Below are 20,602 nucleotides of genomic sequence, written 5' to 3'. Positions count from 1 at the left end.
AAACCGCCTCGATCGCTTCGAACTCGCGCGGTTCTTTCATCGTTCGAAGAAAAGCGTGACCCCGATCATTCAGCTCTTTCGCGAACTTGCAATTAAAAAGCTGGCTGGCAATCAACGCGACGACGGGGGAGGACAGGTTATTGCTTTTCAAGCGGACGAGAGGAAACGACCTTGCGACCGTTCGATTCCATTTGATCCGAGACGAACTGGAACAAGTTTCCCACGATTCTCCAGGGTGTTATCGAACCTTATTAAAAGACACGCTCAACAGAAATGGCTCCGTCACAAAAATACAACGTTCCCGTCTGCTGACTACAAGCAGAACTTCGTCGCACATGATAGTCTGGATAAATTGAATTTACAAATAATGTTAGCAAAATATATGATAGAGTGAATATTATAAGACGCGATCCATTATGGTACATGTTGCATGACGTTTGAAAGTAATCTTCAGAAACGCCGTCTTCGAGCTTTGTTTTCAAGTCAAACGAAACTGGTTAAGTCCATTGAGTAACCGGTCGTTCCGTTAATTTTCCAAATTTATTGACATTCCATCAGCGAGCACTAAGGGTACGATACGAAAAGTTTTCAGCGAAACGATTGGACTCCGTTCGAGGGATCAAAGTCCTGTCCACAACTCGGGACGCGAGAACAATGGTGTTTGGAATGCAATTCCGGAACAGAAAGTCCCTGTAATTGGAAATCTCTCTCTTTTTCCCTTCTTATTCTTCTTCTTCTTCTTTTGGTCCCTTGCTTCCAGCCTTCAATGTACACGGTATAGTTGCCGTAAGAGACTGTTGGACCAGCGGATCGATAGTCGCTTGATTCCCACGAGAAAATCGTATAGAAAGGCTTTGCCCCGGCAAAAAATCCAAGAAATCACTGAAACGCGATATTGACGCGCAAAGTGGATAAACAAGAAACAAATCCTATTTTCTTCAAAATGTTTAACGCTTTCCTTCTAATATTTCCCTTCGACTGATCCTACCCTAGAAACGTACACTCTAATGTAACGAAAGTTTACTATGCAATGATGAGTATAGGGCCAGAAATTTTGTATGATATCAAAGTTTGAAAGATTGAGATCTTAGCTGCTGTACATTTGGAAGTTGGGAATTAAATTTTAAATTTTCCTAGAAAAGCCTACGCAGCAACTTTGGGAGATCGATATTTTGCAAGAAGAAATCGGAACAAAAGATTAGCATAGATCTCGCTCAGCTCAGCTCGAAGACGTTGAAAATCGGATTGATCGAAGCCGGCGTATCTCAAAACCATAGCCCCGCGGTTGATCTCATCAGCGTCGAGTACGACCGGTCTGTTTAGAGTTAACATCTTATCGGCTCGTTAGAAGGGAATTAGCGAGGGCAGACGATGGCTTTGACTGGTTAAATCGTCTAATCGGATCGCATCGATTCGCCGTTAAGACGGCGCGATTCTCGAGACGATACCGGGAAGGACGAAGGATCCTCGTGAACGAGCCAGGCGGGTCAGGGATGAACGACCTCTTCTGTTCGTCTGCACGCCGAAAGATCCTCGAAAGGAAACTTCGTCGATGGAATTCGTAACGAGCCTTCATGTTGACTCGGCCACACGATCGCCGGTACCTAACCGTGATTCGACGATTCGGCTCGTTTTGCGTCCCGTTCCTTCGCGAGGGCTCCCCGTACCCCATCGGAGGGCCGCCCAGTAATTAGATTCGTCGACCGAGATCAAAGTACACCGGTATTTCCATCTCCGTAAGAAAGTTTGCCGGAGTTTTCTACGTCTCCCATACTCCTCTTTCGTCGTCTTCGAGCAAGTTTTTTCGCCGTGTCTCCCGTGTCCTGCACCCTCGTCGAACCTGGACGAGGGTGCACGGGATTCCTTGGAAAAGACCGTTTTGTCTCTGGCAGACAAATTTTGATGAGAAGAGAAGCAAAAGGATGACCATTCTCGAGATGATATTTCCAGAAACTTTAGCTTACCAGAAGAGGCAGACCACGCGTACGAATATTTACATTATGAAGATTAATACTTTGATGTACGAATTAAATGAGACCAGATACGACATCAAAGCAAAATTGCTTGTCGAAGGGATAAATTATGGAACGTTTTATTATTAGATCTAAACGAGATTGTTATTCGAGACTGTTGTGATAAAAGATCATTCGAAATTGAATATCGGTCGAAACGAAAGAAAACAAGACCGAAACGGATTAAGCGAAACCTTGTCAACGTCAAACCCGTTACACGGATCACGGACGAACGATTAACCGGAAAATCCTGGAAATCCGTTGCGGCGGAACATCCGTCACCGGGAAACCAATTACCGAGGAAAGTAATGGGTGGCTAGAGACGGACACACGTGGCGGCGTCCTTTTCAGCATATTTCCCATCGAGCGTTTTCAACGAAATAAACGTTTGGCAAGCCACGATACGTGACGCAGACGTCGTCTGGCGCAGCCTTTCCGACCCGCTGGGGATCCTTGTGTCAGGACGAATTCATAACAGAGTCATAATTGCGGGACGGGCCCCGCAGTATGCATAATCCCGCAGTTAGCAGTTCTGCTTAACGATCCGCGAGAAGCAATCCCGACGTACCTGCCACGCTGCAGGATGAAGGCGTCCCAGCCAACCTCTCTCTTATTGCCAGCCATCCCGTACAGTACGCCCCTTTTATTCCCCTCTCCTTCTGCTCCTTTCTTTTCGCCTCGCTATACAGGACCTTTCATAACGCGTGCACTCGCTTCACGGATAAAACCAAATCAAAATGTACTACCAATTCATGATGTACCACATCTGGATTAAATCTGAATTCTACAAATTTAGCTTCTAAATCTAAACGTTCACATACAGTCAAATTGAATTCCATCTTAATTTTCCCTGTTTCTGATTCTGCTCAATTTCGTACTCAACAATGATCTCATCCCCAAGTTTCTACGAAGCCTTTCTTCCACGATTCTCTTCCTTCCGCACTTTACCCATTTTTCCTCCAGTTCCCGTATAACTCTCCGGCTCCCTGTTCTCGTCACAAGCAATACAGAGACTGAAATTACGCATCTGTGCGGTTCCTGCAGGCACGACAACCCGCGGCGTGCATCGATGCAGATGAGCACACGAGAATGTGTAAATAAACACATACCGAGACGACGTCGTATACACACGTGCACCTGTGCTCGCGGTAGCAAATACATGTGGCCACGTACACACGGTTAATCACCTGTGCGCACGATATTACAGAAACGTGTCGGGTGTAGAGCGAGTGCTCGCGAGGATTCGACATAATGATGGAAAGGATTTCGAGATAAATTTATGAACGACGCGATACACGAAAGTGCGCCGTATCTAAATATTTGATGGCTCGTGTCGCTGGACCGACTCGACGATATATTTTATCGTCCAAGGATTTATGTCGAATCGTTGGAAATGACGATTTTGCGCGGGTTCGACGATGTGGAAAAATCGCGAATATTAGTCTGGAGAAGCTTGAATCGGGTTGTTGAGTCGACTGATTTTAAATGCATGATGCTATTCATTTGTCGATATAATCTCGACTGTAATTTAGAAAGTGCAAATACATAATGTAGGTTTAAGGTCCATATGCGACATGGAAAAATAAATGAAGTTTCTGATAACGTTATATTAATGATACAAAATCGCAAGTAAAATACAGCGAAAATTCAATTTACGCAGGCACACGGCAAAGAATAATTATCCCGTTATCGATCGAATAAAACAGGCTGATACACGGTTATATAGCTAGAGCTTCGCATTCATCCGCCTCTTGTACCCTGTTCGACTATCGAGCCATGGTATAAGCCGAAACAGGCTGCTCCCTTAATTCAGCCTCGTAATTAATTATGCATTGTTAGTTGCCGCGATAAGGGAGGCAGGGAACGCGTCGGGGAATTTGTCCCGTCTCCTCGCGGGATACGTCCACGATTGTTTCCCGTCCGTTTCAGCGACAGACGGCGAGGATAATCGCGTGACTAACGATTAACCGAATCGCGAAGAAAGGACGCGCGGCGTTGCGTGAAGCGTACGAAATGATCGAGCGTCGACGTATCATTTGCAGAGACGGAAACACAACCGTTTATTAATGGCCAACTCATCGTATTGATAATGCGTTACCTTAATTGCGGAAAGAGTGATAAATGTTGCGCTTGTTTCGAAGGTCTCGATGTATATTTCATGGGACTCTTATGTCATTTACAAATTTTCTAATTCCTCATTTTTTAAGTTTACAAATTTCTATAGATACTATTTTTCATTTTGCAAATTTCCGACTGCATAAATTTTCGATTCCTGAATGTCTGATTCCATAAACTTTCCAATGTCCAAATTTCTGAACTTCCAAATCTTGAAATTACCAAACTTTCAAATTCCTAAATTTGCAAATACCTAAACTTCCAAATTCCTAAATTTCCAAATAGCTAAACTTGCAAATTCCGAAATTTCCAAATACCCAAACTTCCAAATTCCTAAATTTCCAAATACCTAAATTACCAACTTCCTAAATTTCCAAATACCTAAACTTCCAAATTCTTAAATTTCCAAATAGCTAAACTTGCAAATTTCTAAATTTCAAAATACCTAAACTTCCAAATTCCTAAATTTCCAAATACCCAAACTTCCAAATACCCAAACTTCCAAATTCCTAAATTTCCAAACACCTACACTTCCAAATTCCTAAATTTCCAAATACCCAAACTTCCAAATTCCTAAATTTCCAAACACCTACACTTCCAAATTCCTAAATTTCCAAATACCCAATCTCCCAAATTCCTAAATTTCCAAATACCTAAACTTACAAGTTCCTAAATTTCCAAATACCCAAACTTCCAAATTCCTAAATTTCCAAATACCTAAACTTCCAACCCCCAAAATTTCCAAATCCTAATTTCGCGAATTTCCAAACGCTCGAATGTCGAAAATTGTGACTCACCCGTGTGCGTCCTCTGATGGGCCTTGAGATGCGAGCTCTTGGTGTAGACCTTCTTGCATCCCGGGAATTGGCATTTGTGTATCCTGCGTTTCGTATCAGGTGGACTATGCTCGTGGCTCCTCGCGTGGTGCCTGTTGGCCACGGTGCTTGCAGCTGCAGTTGTGCCTGCATGTGCATGTTGCGTGCCCGAAACCGCTGGGTAACCATTCGCTGCGACGGAGATCAGTCTGTAAAAAGCATCGAATTCAATCACTTTTATGCTCCTCCCTTCGACTCGACAAGTTCTTTTAGCAGCTTACATGTGAAATCGCGTTCGTTGCAATTTTCTTTACCAAGTAATCTAATATGAAATAAATGAGTTTGTTAAATTTTGTTGGTCTACGTCGTGAATTTTAATTCGGACAAATTATCATTTGAAACGAAAGTGCGGAAAGAATACGAACGATGGAAGTTGAAAGAAGCGTGTTCGAGACGAAGAATAAATATAGAAACGTCGATATTGGTGTCCATTTATTTTCTGGCAAGTTTCGCGATGTCTGCGTTTAATGCAAAGACGGACGCATAAATTAAAAGGAGAAAAAAATAGGAAAAGTTTCTCGACTAGCGACGAAATTGAATCGTGCTCGTTAATCATTCGCCCAATCGTCTCCACCATCGATCTTTTACAAACTTTATTCGAAGTATTGCGCTCTTTCTTTCCTACCGCGGGAATCTAATTTGATTTATGGACTTCATTATTTACGATCACGATTTGGACAACATTTGCAAGTAATTAAATAACGGTTACGTTGAAATGCCTGCACGTGAACAGTTCCAAACGCCACAGAGAAATACTGACTTCTGTCACGCAACCGAAAAGGTACTTCGTTTATGAAAAATAAAAAACGAATCTGCGTGGTGAACTTTTACATTTTGCAACTGCGCGAAGACCAAAAATGGAAACACGACATGTCCTAATTACGCGAGTCAGCCTTATATTTCCCAGAAATGACTGAGTTTGGTATTCGAAAGAAAAGTAACTTACCTTGCGACACCCTGAGCGTTGCTGGTGGTAACCCTGACGATGGCGCTCCTGCCGCCCGTTCCATGAAGGTTGAGGTTCTGCACGTCGAGCATCGAACTCCCACTCGACGAGTGACTGGAGTTGGAATGACCTTGACCCGAGCCGGGGCTCGACGGTGGTGTCAGGATTTGACCTTCGCTTTCGCAGCCGCTGTCCTCCTCCTCCTCGATTTCCTGTTGCCGGTAACGTAATTCATTACGCAACGGGATTACGATAACGGGGCTCTGATTAAAGTACAAGCAACTGGTTAAAACGGTATCGAACATCGATACCACACGGTACCACGTGGTCCCCGCCCGAATCGATCAATGGCAAATAACCCCATAAACGGATTAACACACCGGCCTATCGGTGTTACGTCCGCGCGAATGCGTTCGTTTGATTACACGCGCCATCAATACGTAATTATCGAAAACCAAGAAAAATCGTTATTTGTGGACCCGCCGCTTCGTATTGAAATTTGACGCGTATTCTGCTCGCGATACATCGAAAACGAATGACTGTAATGACTATAGGACATGTGTAAATACAGGTTCTCGATGTAAAAACTGTTGAGAACGTTCGATGATGACTGGTCACTCGTTTTTTGTCAAGTCTACCTTGTTATTAATTCTAACGATAGGGAGGTGACTTCAAACATAGTTTCTTAAAAAGCAAGTCACTTAGCAATATTGTTGAACAGGACCCAAATAAATTTAGCAAATAGACAAACATATAGCATGAAGACAAAGAATGGATCGTTGAGTAAACAAAATTCTCGTGTCTCATGAAAAAATATTGACTCGAATAATATTTAAACAAGAACGATAATAAAAATTTTAATTATTAATATAGCTTGTTATCCGAAGGTTAATACGAATTAATCAAGTGAGCACATCTGATCCAGAGGGTAGATAAAAGTACAAGCGGAGAAGCTAGTAAGCATAAAAGGAATGAGCCGAAGCGGAAACTTGCAAAGCGTCCGACGTAAATCGGATTTGAACGCACCTCGTGTTCCTCATCCTCTTCGAGATCCTCGCTGGGCTCTTTCTTGAGAATGAACGCCCTGCACGAGACGGAGGGCGAGCTGTCCCAGGACAACGCCGAACACGCCGAACTCGACGACGACATCGAGAGGGAATCAAGGTGTCGGTCCAGGAGATCCCTATCACGGCCGTTGTGGTTGTGATCGCCGGGACTGAATTTTATGTCGTCCAAACAGAGCGTTTCCCTGTCTTCCGACGACGTCGTCACCTGAGTTGCACGAAGCAACGAAGAAAAAATAAAAAAACCTTTGACACGGGTTGCTCGAGAGTAGCGGAACCCGTGAAATCTCTTCGTGGGAACATCCAGGGGATTCGATAATGATCGTGCCGGGGATCGTTGGTGACTACTCACCTCCATTTTGATTGGTGATTCGAATTGTGCGTTGGTGGTGCCGGTGGAAGCCGTCCACGAGATTGGAGGCGCCCTGAAGAGGTTCCAGGGAGCTGTGTCCAACTCTGTGGGCAACTTTTTGTACGACTGTAGCTTCGGCTCGTCCTTCAGGTACCTCTCCATCTCGTAGCATGTCTGGAACGATAAAGGAGACAGGTTAATTTAATAGTCGAACGACGTTGTGGTACTGCTAATTAGAAACCCTTCACTCTCATAACTATTTTGACTGTGTAATCGGCGTGAAACTAATCCACTATTGTTTTGACCCTTTAATTGTTTAATCGCGGATCGAATTTCGAGACACGGAAATTTGGGAATGCGGAGATTGGACAGTTTGGAAATTTGAGCATTAATACTAAAATGATCAAAAGCATTAATGCTTCCCTCAATCGACGAATATCTGTCGATGATTTCGCGCGACATCGAAACGCGAAATCAATCGACGAGCCGGCTTTGCTAATTGTTACATCCCAGTGTTTGTAATTCATCGATTCCGCGTGTCGAATTTTACAATGCCGCCCCTCATTATATTTACAGCGAATGCGCATGGCGTAGCTGCGAGCAATTTATAGCGTAGGATAGATATGCAGATTCGTCCAACGATTGTTACCGTTTGCCATCAAAATGCAACGACGATGTTGCCGCTGTTGCGTGCCATCTCTCCGGTTTAATTAGTGTTACAATGATCAGGAAATCCCTAGTATCATAGTCATCGTTGGTGTCGCCTGGATAATTACAACGCCACGACCTTCTCTGCATGTATATTTCATCGTGACCGCAATTTCTGCCTTTTCTCCGCGTTTCGACGAAGACGAAACATGGTTGAACGTGACTGGATGATCAATTAAGTCTTCTGATTGAAACTAGAGAAACTGGTATTTCAAGTAGGTAGAACCCGGTCTACTAGGAAAAACCTTATGCAAACGTCGGATCGATTTGTGGCTACATTATGTGGGTTGCGAGCTTACTCGTTAAATCGCGTAGCTGGGTTTTCATTTTTCCGCACATTTTCAAACATCGAATTGCATAGGTGGGTTTAAATTGTCCGTGGCTAATGCGTTAAAATGATAGCGTTTCTTCGAGGTTCGCAGAAACGCAAAGTCCATCGTAAATAATTCGTGGCTTTGAGAATAACGTCGGTGACGGTAGCGTAATGAGCGGTTGTCCCGAGATCAAGGAACTTTTATTAAAGCCACCGCGTTTTAATATACAGAGCACATTTATCTTGAACCACAGTAGACCCCAACGTTCTTCTACTCCGGATCGCTTAGATCCCAAACGTATATTCCAGGCTCTCGACGATACTGTTTCTATTTAAATTTCTCGTCGCATGAATCATCCATTGCGACTTTGCAGGAAATATTAAAACGAGGTCGAAAGTGTCCGCCAAAGCGGCCACGAATATTCGTCGTGGCTCAACGGCGAGCAAAGACGATGCTCCAAAGGGGCAAACGACTCGTCGAGCCAGCAACGACGTAATCTGATTGCGGGCCATGGTTTTAGCACAATTCCTCGCCCGGTAGCTAGCCTAACTTTGCACTTCGTCTCTGAGGAACTGCGGCAAACTGGCACGGCCTACGGGACCGAGCTGCAAGTTCCGCAACTCGCGAGTAGCTGTGTCGACTACTGTGTCGATGTGTTTTCTCCTATAAGACTGTTGCAGATAATTTCGCTGCTGTTTCCAGAAGTTTGCATGCGTGTCTGAACGATGGAGAGGATTTTCGAAATAGTTATCCATGATTTTTTATTAATACAGTGGTCGTTGTAAGATACTGCTGCTTCGTAGTCGAATGTTTATAGATTCTTAAATGTTGTGATCCAAGAAATTGTAAATTTGAAATAAGAGGTTTGATTAATAGCAGTATTTACATCCACGTAAATGTATGAGTTCAGTAAGTTTAATCCTTCCGAAGTTAGTCAGCGAGGGACGTTCGGTTGTTTTAAGGGAGAATTAAACCGAACGGAAGTTTGTCTTGCTGACGTGGCAGGGATCTTTCGAAAAGCGCGAAAAATGGCATCTGGAGGAAGTTACGGTGCTCCGTGCAATATCGTCGGTCCCCTCGCTCAGAAAAATAATCACCCTTAGACTTCTTCATTATTCACGATTAAAGTTCGTCCAGGAAGCTCGTGGAAGCGAGTAACGGCGTTAATATAACTTGGAAAGGAATTTTATCGGCTATCCCAGGAACCGTCGCTTCTACCTTTATTCGATTTTTACTAATCGTTATCGAACCTCTATGATTTCTTATGACATCTAACGGGTGGCTAAGAAACGCTCTGCCAAAAGCTTTCTTTCCAGCGTACCATTTTTGTCCATATTCTGCAACCGTGTTCGTCTCGCAATGAAATCGGAATCGCTTACGAAAAACTTGCTTCGTGTCCGTAATGGAGGCAACGTTCACACGTGCAGCTGAGGTTTGCAGCCTCGAACAATTGCGACAATCCATCGTACGTGACTATGAAACACGAGAAAGGCACGTGGACGATGAGAATATACAACAGCCTATTTCGTAAGCATTGTAAGAATGGAAAATTTTCTAACCCCTCGTCGTTTCGAACACGGTTTTTCCGTAATTATCCTACACGCGAAAAAGACCATTTCCTGGCGGATAACAGGACCGCGAAATCGGAGCTCATTCGCGAAAGAATTCGCATTCCCTGGTAATTCGCTCGCGGATCTGCTCATAGGATTATTCCGCGAACAGGAATTGTTTCGCGGAAGACATCGCGACTTTCTTTGTTTGTTGATTATAGTTTGTGAGCAAACAGCCAAATTTTTACCTAATTATATGCGTAGTTAGTTAGTAATAGTCCATGTGATAAGTTTTAATAATGTGGTCCATGTTTAGTAAATAAATAAGGAGACTATAAAAAATTAGCAGAGACAATGTGTAATAATTGTGTACCGCCATTTGCGATTAAAGTTTCGAATTGAACGTGATTGATCGCGTCAGAGAGGCAAAACGACGGAAAAGGTAGAGACGAAGAAAGATCCTTGTGCCTGGTCGTTGGCGCGCAACCCTGAAGGGGTGTGTAAACAAGTGGCTGCACGGGACGCAATTCTCCACGAGACCGGGTTGTCGGCGGAACGAAGAACACAAAGACAACACTGTTCATTCATAACGAGAGGAAAACTTGGCCGCGCGTATAGGTATAAGCTTGGAATCCGCTCCGTACGACGACGGTTTCATCGAGCCGATGCTTTGCAGTGCCATCTTCCCTCGGAGCTCGTTTCCCGGTTATTCCGCCAACATGCTCCCGGCTGTGCAGATTCGAGCAGCTCCCTCTCTCTCATCCTTCGCTATTCTGTTCCCCTCTTATTCAGCCGGCACTTCCTCCAGAGTTCTTTGAGCGGTAATACCCTTCCAGCGTGAAAGATAAGACACATTAATACTCGTTACCGCACAGCCAGCGCTCGCCCGTCTGCGTTTAGGGTGAGATACAGATTCGAAGGCGATTTGACAAACGACTCTGTAGAAATAATGTAGGAAAATGGAGGTTGGTAGTAATGGAGATCGAATACAGGTGTTCGCTGCTATCTCGCGCAATCAGTAATCCTTTGTATTTAGCGCGATTTCTGTTATTCGATAACTTGATTCGATAAGAAAGGTTCGAAGGCAATTCGGAAAACGGCTATCGCGATACTTTGCATGCGTGCATGGCTATCGTTACGAGGGGTCATCGTTCGTAGTTTTATGATCTGTTTTATCGGCGGATTTCCTCCGCACGCGTGCAATCGTTCAAGCACGACACAGCCACTCGATCTTTGAAATAGCCTCGAAGAAAGAGGAGGAGGAAAGAGCCATCAATGATCCGAAACGACGTTCAATTTGCGAGAGATAATGGCCGTCCGATAGGATCGAGCCGATATCACGGTATCAACCGTGAGAATCCACGTAACAAAGCGTCCAATTCGAGCCGGGACACACGCGGTCCGGAACAAGCAAGGAAAAGATAAAGGGGACGTAGTTAGATTAGAGTGGGTTGGGTTTGTAACGAGGATCGGGACGACGAGGACATCGAAAACGATTCGCGTTCCCTGAACTCCCTTATCGAGGCCCTCGTACATCCAGCCGGACTTTTCTTTCTACCACGATTCCGCCTCTTTCGACTCGTTTTCTTCTCCGCTTCGCTCCCAAGAAACCAGAATTTCGCGTTACTCAGCCGGTCGAGACACTTGGACGATAATGACCGCGGAACCTGGGGGACTCGGCACTAACAGTAAGATAAACCATTCTACGAGATGAGTCTCAGACCCGGACTCGGACGGGAAGCAACGCTGGGAATCGGTTCAAAGACCGGACGAGGAAAACGAGAAAATCGAGGCAAAAGCGGGCTTTAATGTTTAGAGCAGCGAAACATTTAGTCGCGGGCATGAAAGAGGATCGATTTTAACAGGATAGATTACGGGAGGTACTCGTGGGACCTGGCGACGACAACCTCGGTTTCGTTGGATCTCGATAGCGGCGATCCCGGTCTCATCAAGCTCAATAGGACCTCGAACTCTAGGGACTGGATACACAGGACTTTGGACTCGTTGCATCGGGATACACGTGTTCTTTGTTGGAGATGCTTCTAAACTCTGGGGACCTTGCACAGAGGAACCTCTATTCCTGGATACTAATATCAACAGAACTGGATTTAACCAACGGATAGGTGTGGTATCCATTAAATTAACACGAATCGGGTCATCTCGACAACTTTACCGATATCCTATTAGGTTATCTCGTAAAATCGGGTAGTCCAAAAAGACTCTACTTTGCTATCGTTTTGTCATCATCAAACTAACAGGAACATTGTCGCTCATGAAACTAACAGAAACATTATAGCTCATGGAACTAACAGGAACATTGTCGTTCATGAAACTAACAGGAACATTGTCGCTCATGGAACTAACAGAAACATTATAGCTCATGGAACTAACAGGAACATTGTCGCTCATGAAACTAACAGGAACATTGTCGCTCATGAAAATAACAGAAACATTGTTGCTCATGAAACTAACAGAAACATTGTCGCTCATGGAACTAACAGGAACATTATCGCTCATGGAACTAACAGGAACATTATCGCTCATGGAACTAACAGGAACATTGTCACTCATGAAGTTAACAGGAACATTGTCACTCATGAAGTTAACAGGAACATTATCGCTCATGGAACTAACAGGAACATTGTCGCTCATGGAACTAACAGGAACATTGTCACTCATGAAACTAACAGAAACATTGTCGCTCATGTTCAGTAACAGAAACATTGTCGCTCATGTTCAGTAACAGTAGACGTCCATACTGAACAGAATGTATCAACATCCAAAATGCACTTGGAGAGAATAATCTAGCGCAAAGGATTAATAAAGTGGAATCAGGAAGCTAACTTAAATTTGTGAATAACTTTCCAGATACCGATGAACGCACAGAGACCTCGTACACTCCGATTAAGCTCGATGATCCCGTAAAATTAGCAGGTCTGAAAGTCAATTATCGCCCATCGTGGAAGTTGGTCGGGCAGGTGAACTTACCTCCGATCGCCTTTAGAAAAGAGAGCGTAGGACGTAATCTAGGAGCTTCGTTTCCGCCTGCTTGGTCGTCGAACTTCCGTCGTAATTCCGTGACGCTGTCATTAACAGAGAGACTCGCGGGCTCGGTAGAGAGAAAATGAATGATAACCGGGGCTGGAACCGTCAATGCAGTTCGAGCTCTCCCGCGGAGCGAGCAGCACGGTGGCAGGTTGCCAAAGTCGTTAAAGAGATTCCCGCAACTTTAAAGGTGCCGTAAACCCGCGAATTTATCTCGTCCTTTCCTCCTACTTTCTCAACTTCTAGGCAGCGGCCAACCCCCCAGCGTGTCCTCGGCCAACCAAATTTCGGCGAGAGCGTCGCCAACGCTCGCCACATGTCTCGTTTCTTCTCGGTCTCGGAGCGAGAAGAACAACGGGGGTCAGGTGCATTCCACGGGATATCAGGATTTCGGTCGGTCGAACTGATTAAATGGAATATATCGTGTCCCGGTTCCGCGCCACGTACGCGTACGCTACAATCGGAGAAGATACGGGACCGCACGGCGACACTTTGTCGCACGACGGACAGAATTTACGAGCGCGGCCCTTTAGGCGTTTGAATTACTATCTCGATTTTACGAAATCGAGAGGAGTGTCGAACCGCCAGACGCCATGCCAACTTTCCTCCTTTCTATATACGTAGCTCGATCGACCGTTCCGAATTTATTGCACCACCGAACCGCTCGATTCCAAGGAAGGCTTTGGCGATTAACGATTGCAGGGGATGACACCGGTATTTTCCAGCCCGAATAAAGTAACGTATTTCCGGGATTTCTTAGCTGGAGAGGGCACTTTCCTTTATACGATCACCGCCATTGTTTTAGCATTTTTCAAACTCATCCTCGCTTTCACGAGCCTCGTGAAATCTCGTGATTCTGATCTCCATTTGTATTTATTAAAGTAATAACCACGTTAACTTTCTATAGCGTCTGAAGCGTATTTTACATTCGTGGAGCTCTAGAGTAAATAAAGCTAGTTAAGCTTAATTCATATCGATAGAGTAAGTAGAATGTCTATAGTACCTCTGATATTTTCAAATGATCGAAGAAGGCAAGTGGTAAAGTTAGCGACAGAGTTAGGCTATTCCACTCTATGTACTCTACTAACAACTAGCTTTAGTACTTCGCTAACTACTTTACCAATAGTTTACACGAGTAAACTAAATGGATTTTTCCAACCAACGCGGGTATTCTCTACCGATGTAACCTAACGTTAAGCTGAAATAACATCATGATAGAGCAACTTTGCTGCCAGTCTTCTTCCATTAATCTAATGTACCCACAACTATCGTTTACCTTGTCGGTACGGAAACTATCAAACACAGAACAGTAAGTTACCGTAGGTGGTCGTACATCTACGCTTAAATTAGTAGGCAAATAGCGTGTAATCCTCTCAACGGGTCCAATAAAATCTTTTCTTTACCGCCTCTCCCACAACGCGATGATACGTTATCGGGCAGAATCCAAGAACGCCTGGAATTCGTTGCTCTAAACGTGGTCCTCGAATCGCGAATGCTTTTTCTTCTCTCGAAAATGCCGCAGACCAGCCGTTGTGCCTGAACAGCATGTCCGGGGGTCAGGGTTAACGACGCTAACAAGCCGTGGCTGAGTGACTTACGACTAATTCAGCCGCCCCTCTACCGCCCCTCGACCCTTGGCCCGCAACGAACAGATGCCCGGAGAGAGTGTTGGCAGCTTTTTCCCGCCAATGAAACGCGATGCGGGCTAGCTAGTCTGATTAGGGTGCAGTCGTATATACGAACGGGCGAAGCTGCAATTGTTTGTTATTGTTGTGACGTCACCTCGTTAGTGGCGGTCACGCGTCCAGTCTCGTTAGGCGGTCATTTGTAACGGGCCACGAGGACCGTGATCGGGAAACGCGGGAAAGCGGCCTGGAATGCGAGAGGATCCGCTCCGAACGTCACGTCCGACGGATTCTTGAACGTTTCATGCAGTTGTATTAATTTAACCGGGGACGGTGATGGATGGTAGGACGAATTTAGAACGGAATTCTTTTACGAGATAAAAAAGTCTTTCTCTGATTGCTGCTTCGAATCGGTTCAAATGTAGCCAGATTTTCTATCAATTTCGAATTCCACAAATTACAAAGTTACAATGAATACAGAATTAAGGTTAGAACGCTAATAGATTGAAAGGTTATGTGATCTGAAATATCCAGCGAGGTTAGGTTCATTTCGTTTATGATCATCCCCAGATGCAGTTAGCCTCAAAGTAGATCAGTGAAGCGATATGTTAGCAGTGGAATACCGTGTCGCAGAAATCCAATAATGAACTGTTTTCGAACGTCCCGAAGATTTCGGTGAAGAGTATTTGAATCGAATCGATCAACTCGAGCTACGAAACCAATTAACTAGAACACACATTCCTCTCTGAGACGCTGCGGAGAGGACGCGGTTCGTACAAGCGACATCAATTCCGTCGACAGGCCGTTTTATCGTACTATCAGGGGAAGAGGGAGAGGTGTAATAGCGTTGGCTAAGCAAACAGCCGATTTTTATTAGCCTTCGTCGTCCCTTTGTGAAGCGAGGGCTTATCGTCAAGGAGGAGAATCCTCTTGCGTTCGTCCTTCGTCGATCTCCTTCTCATTGTCTCGTCTTTCCCCCGTTCCAGGAGGAGCGTTCAAAGCCTGGCATCAGCCCCCTTCGAAGATTCGGGCACACGAGAGGGATCAGTGCCAAGGATCATAGGGTTCAAATTCTCGGAAGAACCAACCGCAAACTAACTGGCTTTCGTTGGTACACTCGAGATCAAAAAGATTTTTCGTCGAGGAACGTGGCTCTTATCGTATGTACACTCTGTACGTACGAGCAATTCGAACGAGCCTTCTCGTCTTTTCTCTTCCTGGTCTTTCTCGAACGCACTTACCACCCTGGGTCGCAATCTTCTCCACTCTCTTCGGCAAATCGAGCAAAAACTCGTCGTCGGCATTGAAACCATCGTAGTTCTAGCTCCTCGAGATCGCTCTCGCATTCCTCGAGATTCTTCTGCGGTAGCTTCGCCTCCTATCGCCCTTTACCTTGCCCCATCCACCTATTTTCCTCTACCTCCGAGCGTTTTTCCCCGCCATGATTTTGTATTCTCGATCGACGTTACATATTGCGAGATACCGCTAATTAACTTCGAGTTTGAATCTTGGAAGTAGCCAGATAACACGATCCACCGTTATCGATATGGCTTATAGCGATGCTTTTAATTGACGGAACTCGGCAAGAACCTAATAACTTCGCGAACGTAATAACCTTCGGTTTTGGAAACACGAACCTAGGTAGGACAATTTTCTCTACGCTGTAAAAGAAGTTTAAATAGGTATTCGTCTAAAGTTTATTACACGACACGTTTTAATCCGATGATTTAACAAGGGTATTAAATAATGAAAAACCTCGAAAAAGAGAGGACAAAGATCGTGTTTGGAAGCCGTGTTCAAACGGACACGTCTTGAAGTGTCTGGTACAATATTTGCCAAGATTCAGGCGGATATCAAGCTTATCTGCATTCACGGGCACGATACAAATTGCGTAATAAATCGTGGGCCAACGTCGCGTAAACGAAGGTCTATCGTAAACCTAATTGGTTTACGCGCGACGCGCAGGGTCGCCGAAGAGCAAGCGGAAGAGAACGAGACCGTGGCGAGAAGCTGAAGAACAAGGAAACCTGAGAAGACCCGGAGCGTCTGGCGTGGCGAAGAGATATGATATGAGAAGGGAAGTACCAGGGAAGGTGGTCGTGTAAATTGCGACGGGTAGTTGATCGCGGAGCATCGGAAATTTCAGAGACGAAGCGGAACGAAGCAGATATACAACGTCTTCGTCTGCTATCCTCTAAAAAAGAACACCATTGAAAACGCGATTTCTTCTCTCGCGCTCTTCTCCGTTACCCGTTCCTTTTTCTCTCATTATCCTCTTCCTGGCTTTCTTCTCCGTCCTCGCGAATCGGGGCATTCGCGCGCACAGGACTCTGCTTTTCGATGGCTGGCTTACTCGCTCGACGTAAATCTGCGTAATGAGGCGTGTCGAAAGGCGGCTTACCTGACGAACTATAATGCCACCGACGATTGGTTCTGCTTCTTTCATACCTTCCACATTCACCAAAGATTCTTTCAATATTCTCTCCTTCGTTCCTGGACGGCGCTGACCTATGCCTCGCTTCTCGTTACTCCTACAATTATCCAAAGATTCTTTCGCTCGGAAAGATGGCAGAAATGTAGTTGAAGACTTCCAAGCTAATTTAACGACGGCTAGGTCGCGAGAAATTACAGTTTTCTAGTCGCAGGTTTGCAACTTTCGAATTTCATGCTATTTCGGAAGTTTGGGAATTTCGAACTTTCAAAGTAACACAGTACGTTTCGAACTAGTTTCAAATTCTTTGACTTTGGGACACAACTTTCGAATTTCGGAACTGTGGAAATTTGAGAAATAATTGCTGGAGTAAAGCATTAATTTTGCACTTCGTGACTGATATCGAGTGTGTTTGTCTACGTTGAAGTGTTTGCTATCGAATGAACAAGAAGTTGTTACCCAACAAATGATTATTACAAAATGATCAAACAATAGTTGAGTACTTTAAAAAAAATTCTGCAATAAAGAGAAGTAACAAGGATTTGAAAACGATGTCGGCAATGACCGCGATAGCAGCGATGGATGCTGAAATTACATTCCGAGATTCGAAGGAGCGCGAGGATGTCGAAGGACGAGGAGGAAAAGTGGCGGAGTAGGGACAAAGAGGGCCGGCGCGAGCTCGCGGCTGTATATATTAATTTGCTGCCGACAATACATATTCAAGTTGGAATTCATACGCTGTCAGAGGCAGCGCTCGGTCGACTGAATAGATAGACATTATGGATGTCATACGGAAGCAGGAGTGGCGAGAGAGGGACGCGCGACGTATGGGAACGTACGTTTCGCGTACGGTTCACGCTCGTACGACTGTACGAGTCACGAGAGGGATGGGTAAACACCGGCGAAAGAACGATAGAGGGACAGAGAGGGAGCGTGGAGAGAGCGGATGCAGAAACGAGGGAGCAGAGCGACTGCACTGCACGTTCCAGCGTGACGTGACATCCTATTCGAGAACACGCGCCGCATGTAACGAGCTGTTCCGAAACTTCTCCGGTAACCATCGAACCAGCCTAGCTACCTGCGTTTTACATTGCTGGTATATTGCTCGACCACTTGGAAACGTGCCGCGAAAAATTTCATAACTTGTATCTTCTAATCCCTCCAAAACGGCACCTGCATCAATAGTACCTTCGTCTGATCAGAACATTTACTATATACCTTCTTCGTCTAAAAGTTTATGCACACGTCATCTCATGGTGCTAGTTCACTCATGTTTTACATATCTCTAAGACATTTGGAGTCAATCTAATCTTATTAATTTGGCTACAACGTCTGTATCAATTCCCGAAACTCTGCCATAGTCCTCGTATCAGGGAACGATTTAGTGACCTACCCTGAATTCACGAGCAAAAAGGATCCGCATCTTTCGCAGAACATAAAAGCACACGAACAAACGTATCAGCCACTGCGCCCATATAATGCACTAAACCGACGTGACTCTGGATAACCAACTGTACTCAGCATTTCCACATTATCTGGCATTATCGCTGTCTGAAGCCAGATGATTGACGACGGTGTAGGTGGCTCGAAACCTCCTTCTCGGTCCTCTCACGCAAGGATATTCGCTTCCTGCTTCTAAAATGCTGTTCCCCTACCCCGTTGCAAGTTTATCATTCATAAGAGCACGCGTTGGGGGCAGCCGTTACAGCGAGACGCTCGGCGAATGCTCGCTGTGGCGAGGAACAAATCGATTGCACGTGAACCATCGATGATATCGCGATCTTTGCCGCTCGTTACCCGACACAAGAACCGACCAGCCAGATCCCCGTGATCCTTCCATCCAATTAAGTAAACGCTGACGACGAGAGCAGCCCTAGGTGACGCGAAATCTGGCTGACGCCCGGGATAACACAAGTTCGAGTGCGAATTTCAATTCCGATTTGAATTAAGATAAGACACCCACGAGTCCCGTTCCTGAGTATTTTTTACGGAGATGGTAGCAGCTTTCGCAGATGCTATCAAATAACAAGGAAAATCTAATTACGCCGGAAACATTCGCGGAGATCGCTTCTGGCACTTCCGATCGGACCGAAGGGTTGCGATTCGTACCAGGGCTTTCTCAAATTTTTTACTATTCGGAACACGATGAGAGAGGGTAAAAATCAAAGTATTCCTGATGTATAGATCATTGGACTTCACAAATGTCATATGGTAAACAACGCGTAATGTAGTCCAGCATATGATTACACGTCGTAGTTCAATGCCCGGTGATGTAAGACGTGGCGGTCCAAAGCCGTTCCTCATACAAAAATTCTGGTTACGTTAATGTATAGAATGAAACTATCCGCGAATGCAGAAGCGCGTAAATCACGGCGCGGGAACCAAGGGAAAACTCGGAGTCCGCTACTCCGCCGACGACGAAGCCGGAGGCTATAATTTTAAGCCGCTCGACTTGCTCGACGACGACGACAAGCACGACGACTAAGGCGACGACGAGGACGACGGTGCGGCGCATCGAGACGCGCGCTCGGCTTTCCGCACGGTTCCGGTGCTCCATTTACCGGAAGCACGCGTGTAACGGACAACTGGCACTCCAAGCTTGTGCTACGAGACTCCGCTTCGCGAACATGGCAGATTTACGATTTACAGCGGAATAACTACTCTAGGATTTCTTTCCTGATGTAAGGAGATTATACTGCAGTTAATTGATAAAGATATTACTCTGCTAACGAGAATTAAAGTCCCATTGTTATAGGAATTTTAGGTGAAAGAAAAAACCTTGTTGTGATCATATTTCTCTGAACAAACAAAGAAATATGTGATCATAATAGGATTGCATGAAAAGATGTCCATGTGCAAGTCTAAAGGACAGGTTGAAAATAGAGTCATGGTTGAGGTATTTTTAAATCTGAAATTGTGAAGTTTGCGAAAAAACTAGAGTGGTATCAATGTTTTCTAACTTTTGCATTCGGTCTTTACGTTCTTGCAACATGTGCGCCACGTGGAGAATCGATGGAACAGCATCGTGACGCCGTCCGTTCACTTTCAACCCGAGCTCGCCATTTATGGGGAAGCATGTGAAAGTTACTGAAGTCTATCGAAGCCACAGTCACAGGCTACAATACTGTGGCTGTATCGCAAGCGTATAGAAAGGATGAATCGAGAGTTCACGATGAAGATACAATGTTGCAAAAACGTTGAAATGCTATTTTAATGGACGTTAAGGTTAATGAGCTCTGCTTCAAAACAGAACGCAACCTCAGTTAGAAAGATCTCAAACTAGGTTTAATTCTAACTAACCCAGAACATACTTCTCTATAAAATATATGTCTCGATATTTTTGTACCAAAAATGATATAAGATTAAGGTTAGAACTTTCTATAAATTCCTCTAGCTTATAAATTATATCAAATTTATGGTAATCAGTGGTCGCATAATATTGAACCTGTTATACCCGAGGGTCAATGTCTAATTCATATTCTAATCGTGATTTCTATACAGTTAATCCCTTTTTTAGCAGGCTGTGATTCGAGAGTGTGTACATTGATTCGAGCGTTTATTCGAG

At 44.8% G+C, this 20,602-nt stretch overlaps 1 protein-coding gene across 2 annotated transcripts in view; it reads right to left on the bottom strand.

Moving 5' to 3' along the window:
• The window catches only part of LOC100881722 (Krueppel-like factor 6), a 267,921-nt gene that overhangs the window by 19,297 nt on the left and 228,022 nt on the right, over nucleotides 1-20,602 (bottom strand). For both annotated transcript variants that reach the window (XM_076530111.1, XM_076530110.1), the window contains 4 exons: nucleotides 7,365-7,538; nucleotides 6,975-7,220; nucleotides 5,949-6,160; nucleotides 4,925-5,151 (listed from right to left, as the gene is read on the bottom strand). In XM_076530111.1, the coding sequence (XP_076386226.1) occupies nucleotides 4,925-5,151; nucleotides 5,949-6,160; nucleotides 6,975-7,220; nucleotides 7,365-7,526 (847 nt within the window). In that variant the 5' untranslated portion in view covers nucleotides 7,527-7,538. The remainder of the gene's footprint in view (nucleotides 1-4,924; nucleotides 5,152-5,948; nucleotides 6,161-6,974; nucleotides 7,221-7,364; nucleotides 7,539-20,602) is intronic.

This window comes from Megachile rotundata, chromosome 3 (genome assembly GCF_050947335.1).
Source record: "Megachile rotundata isolate GNS110a chromosome 3, iyMegRotu1, whole genome shotgun sequence".
Classification (NCBI taxonomy): Eukaryota; Metazoa; Arthropoda; class Insecta; order Hymenoptera; family Megachilidae; genus Megachile; species Megachile rotundata.
This window is presented reverse-complemented; position numbering and strand designations above follow the sequence as displayed.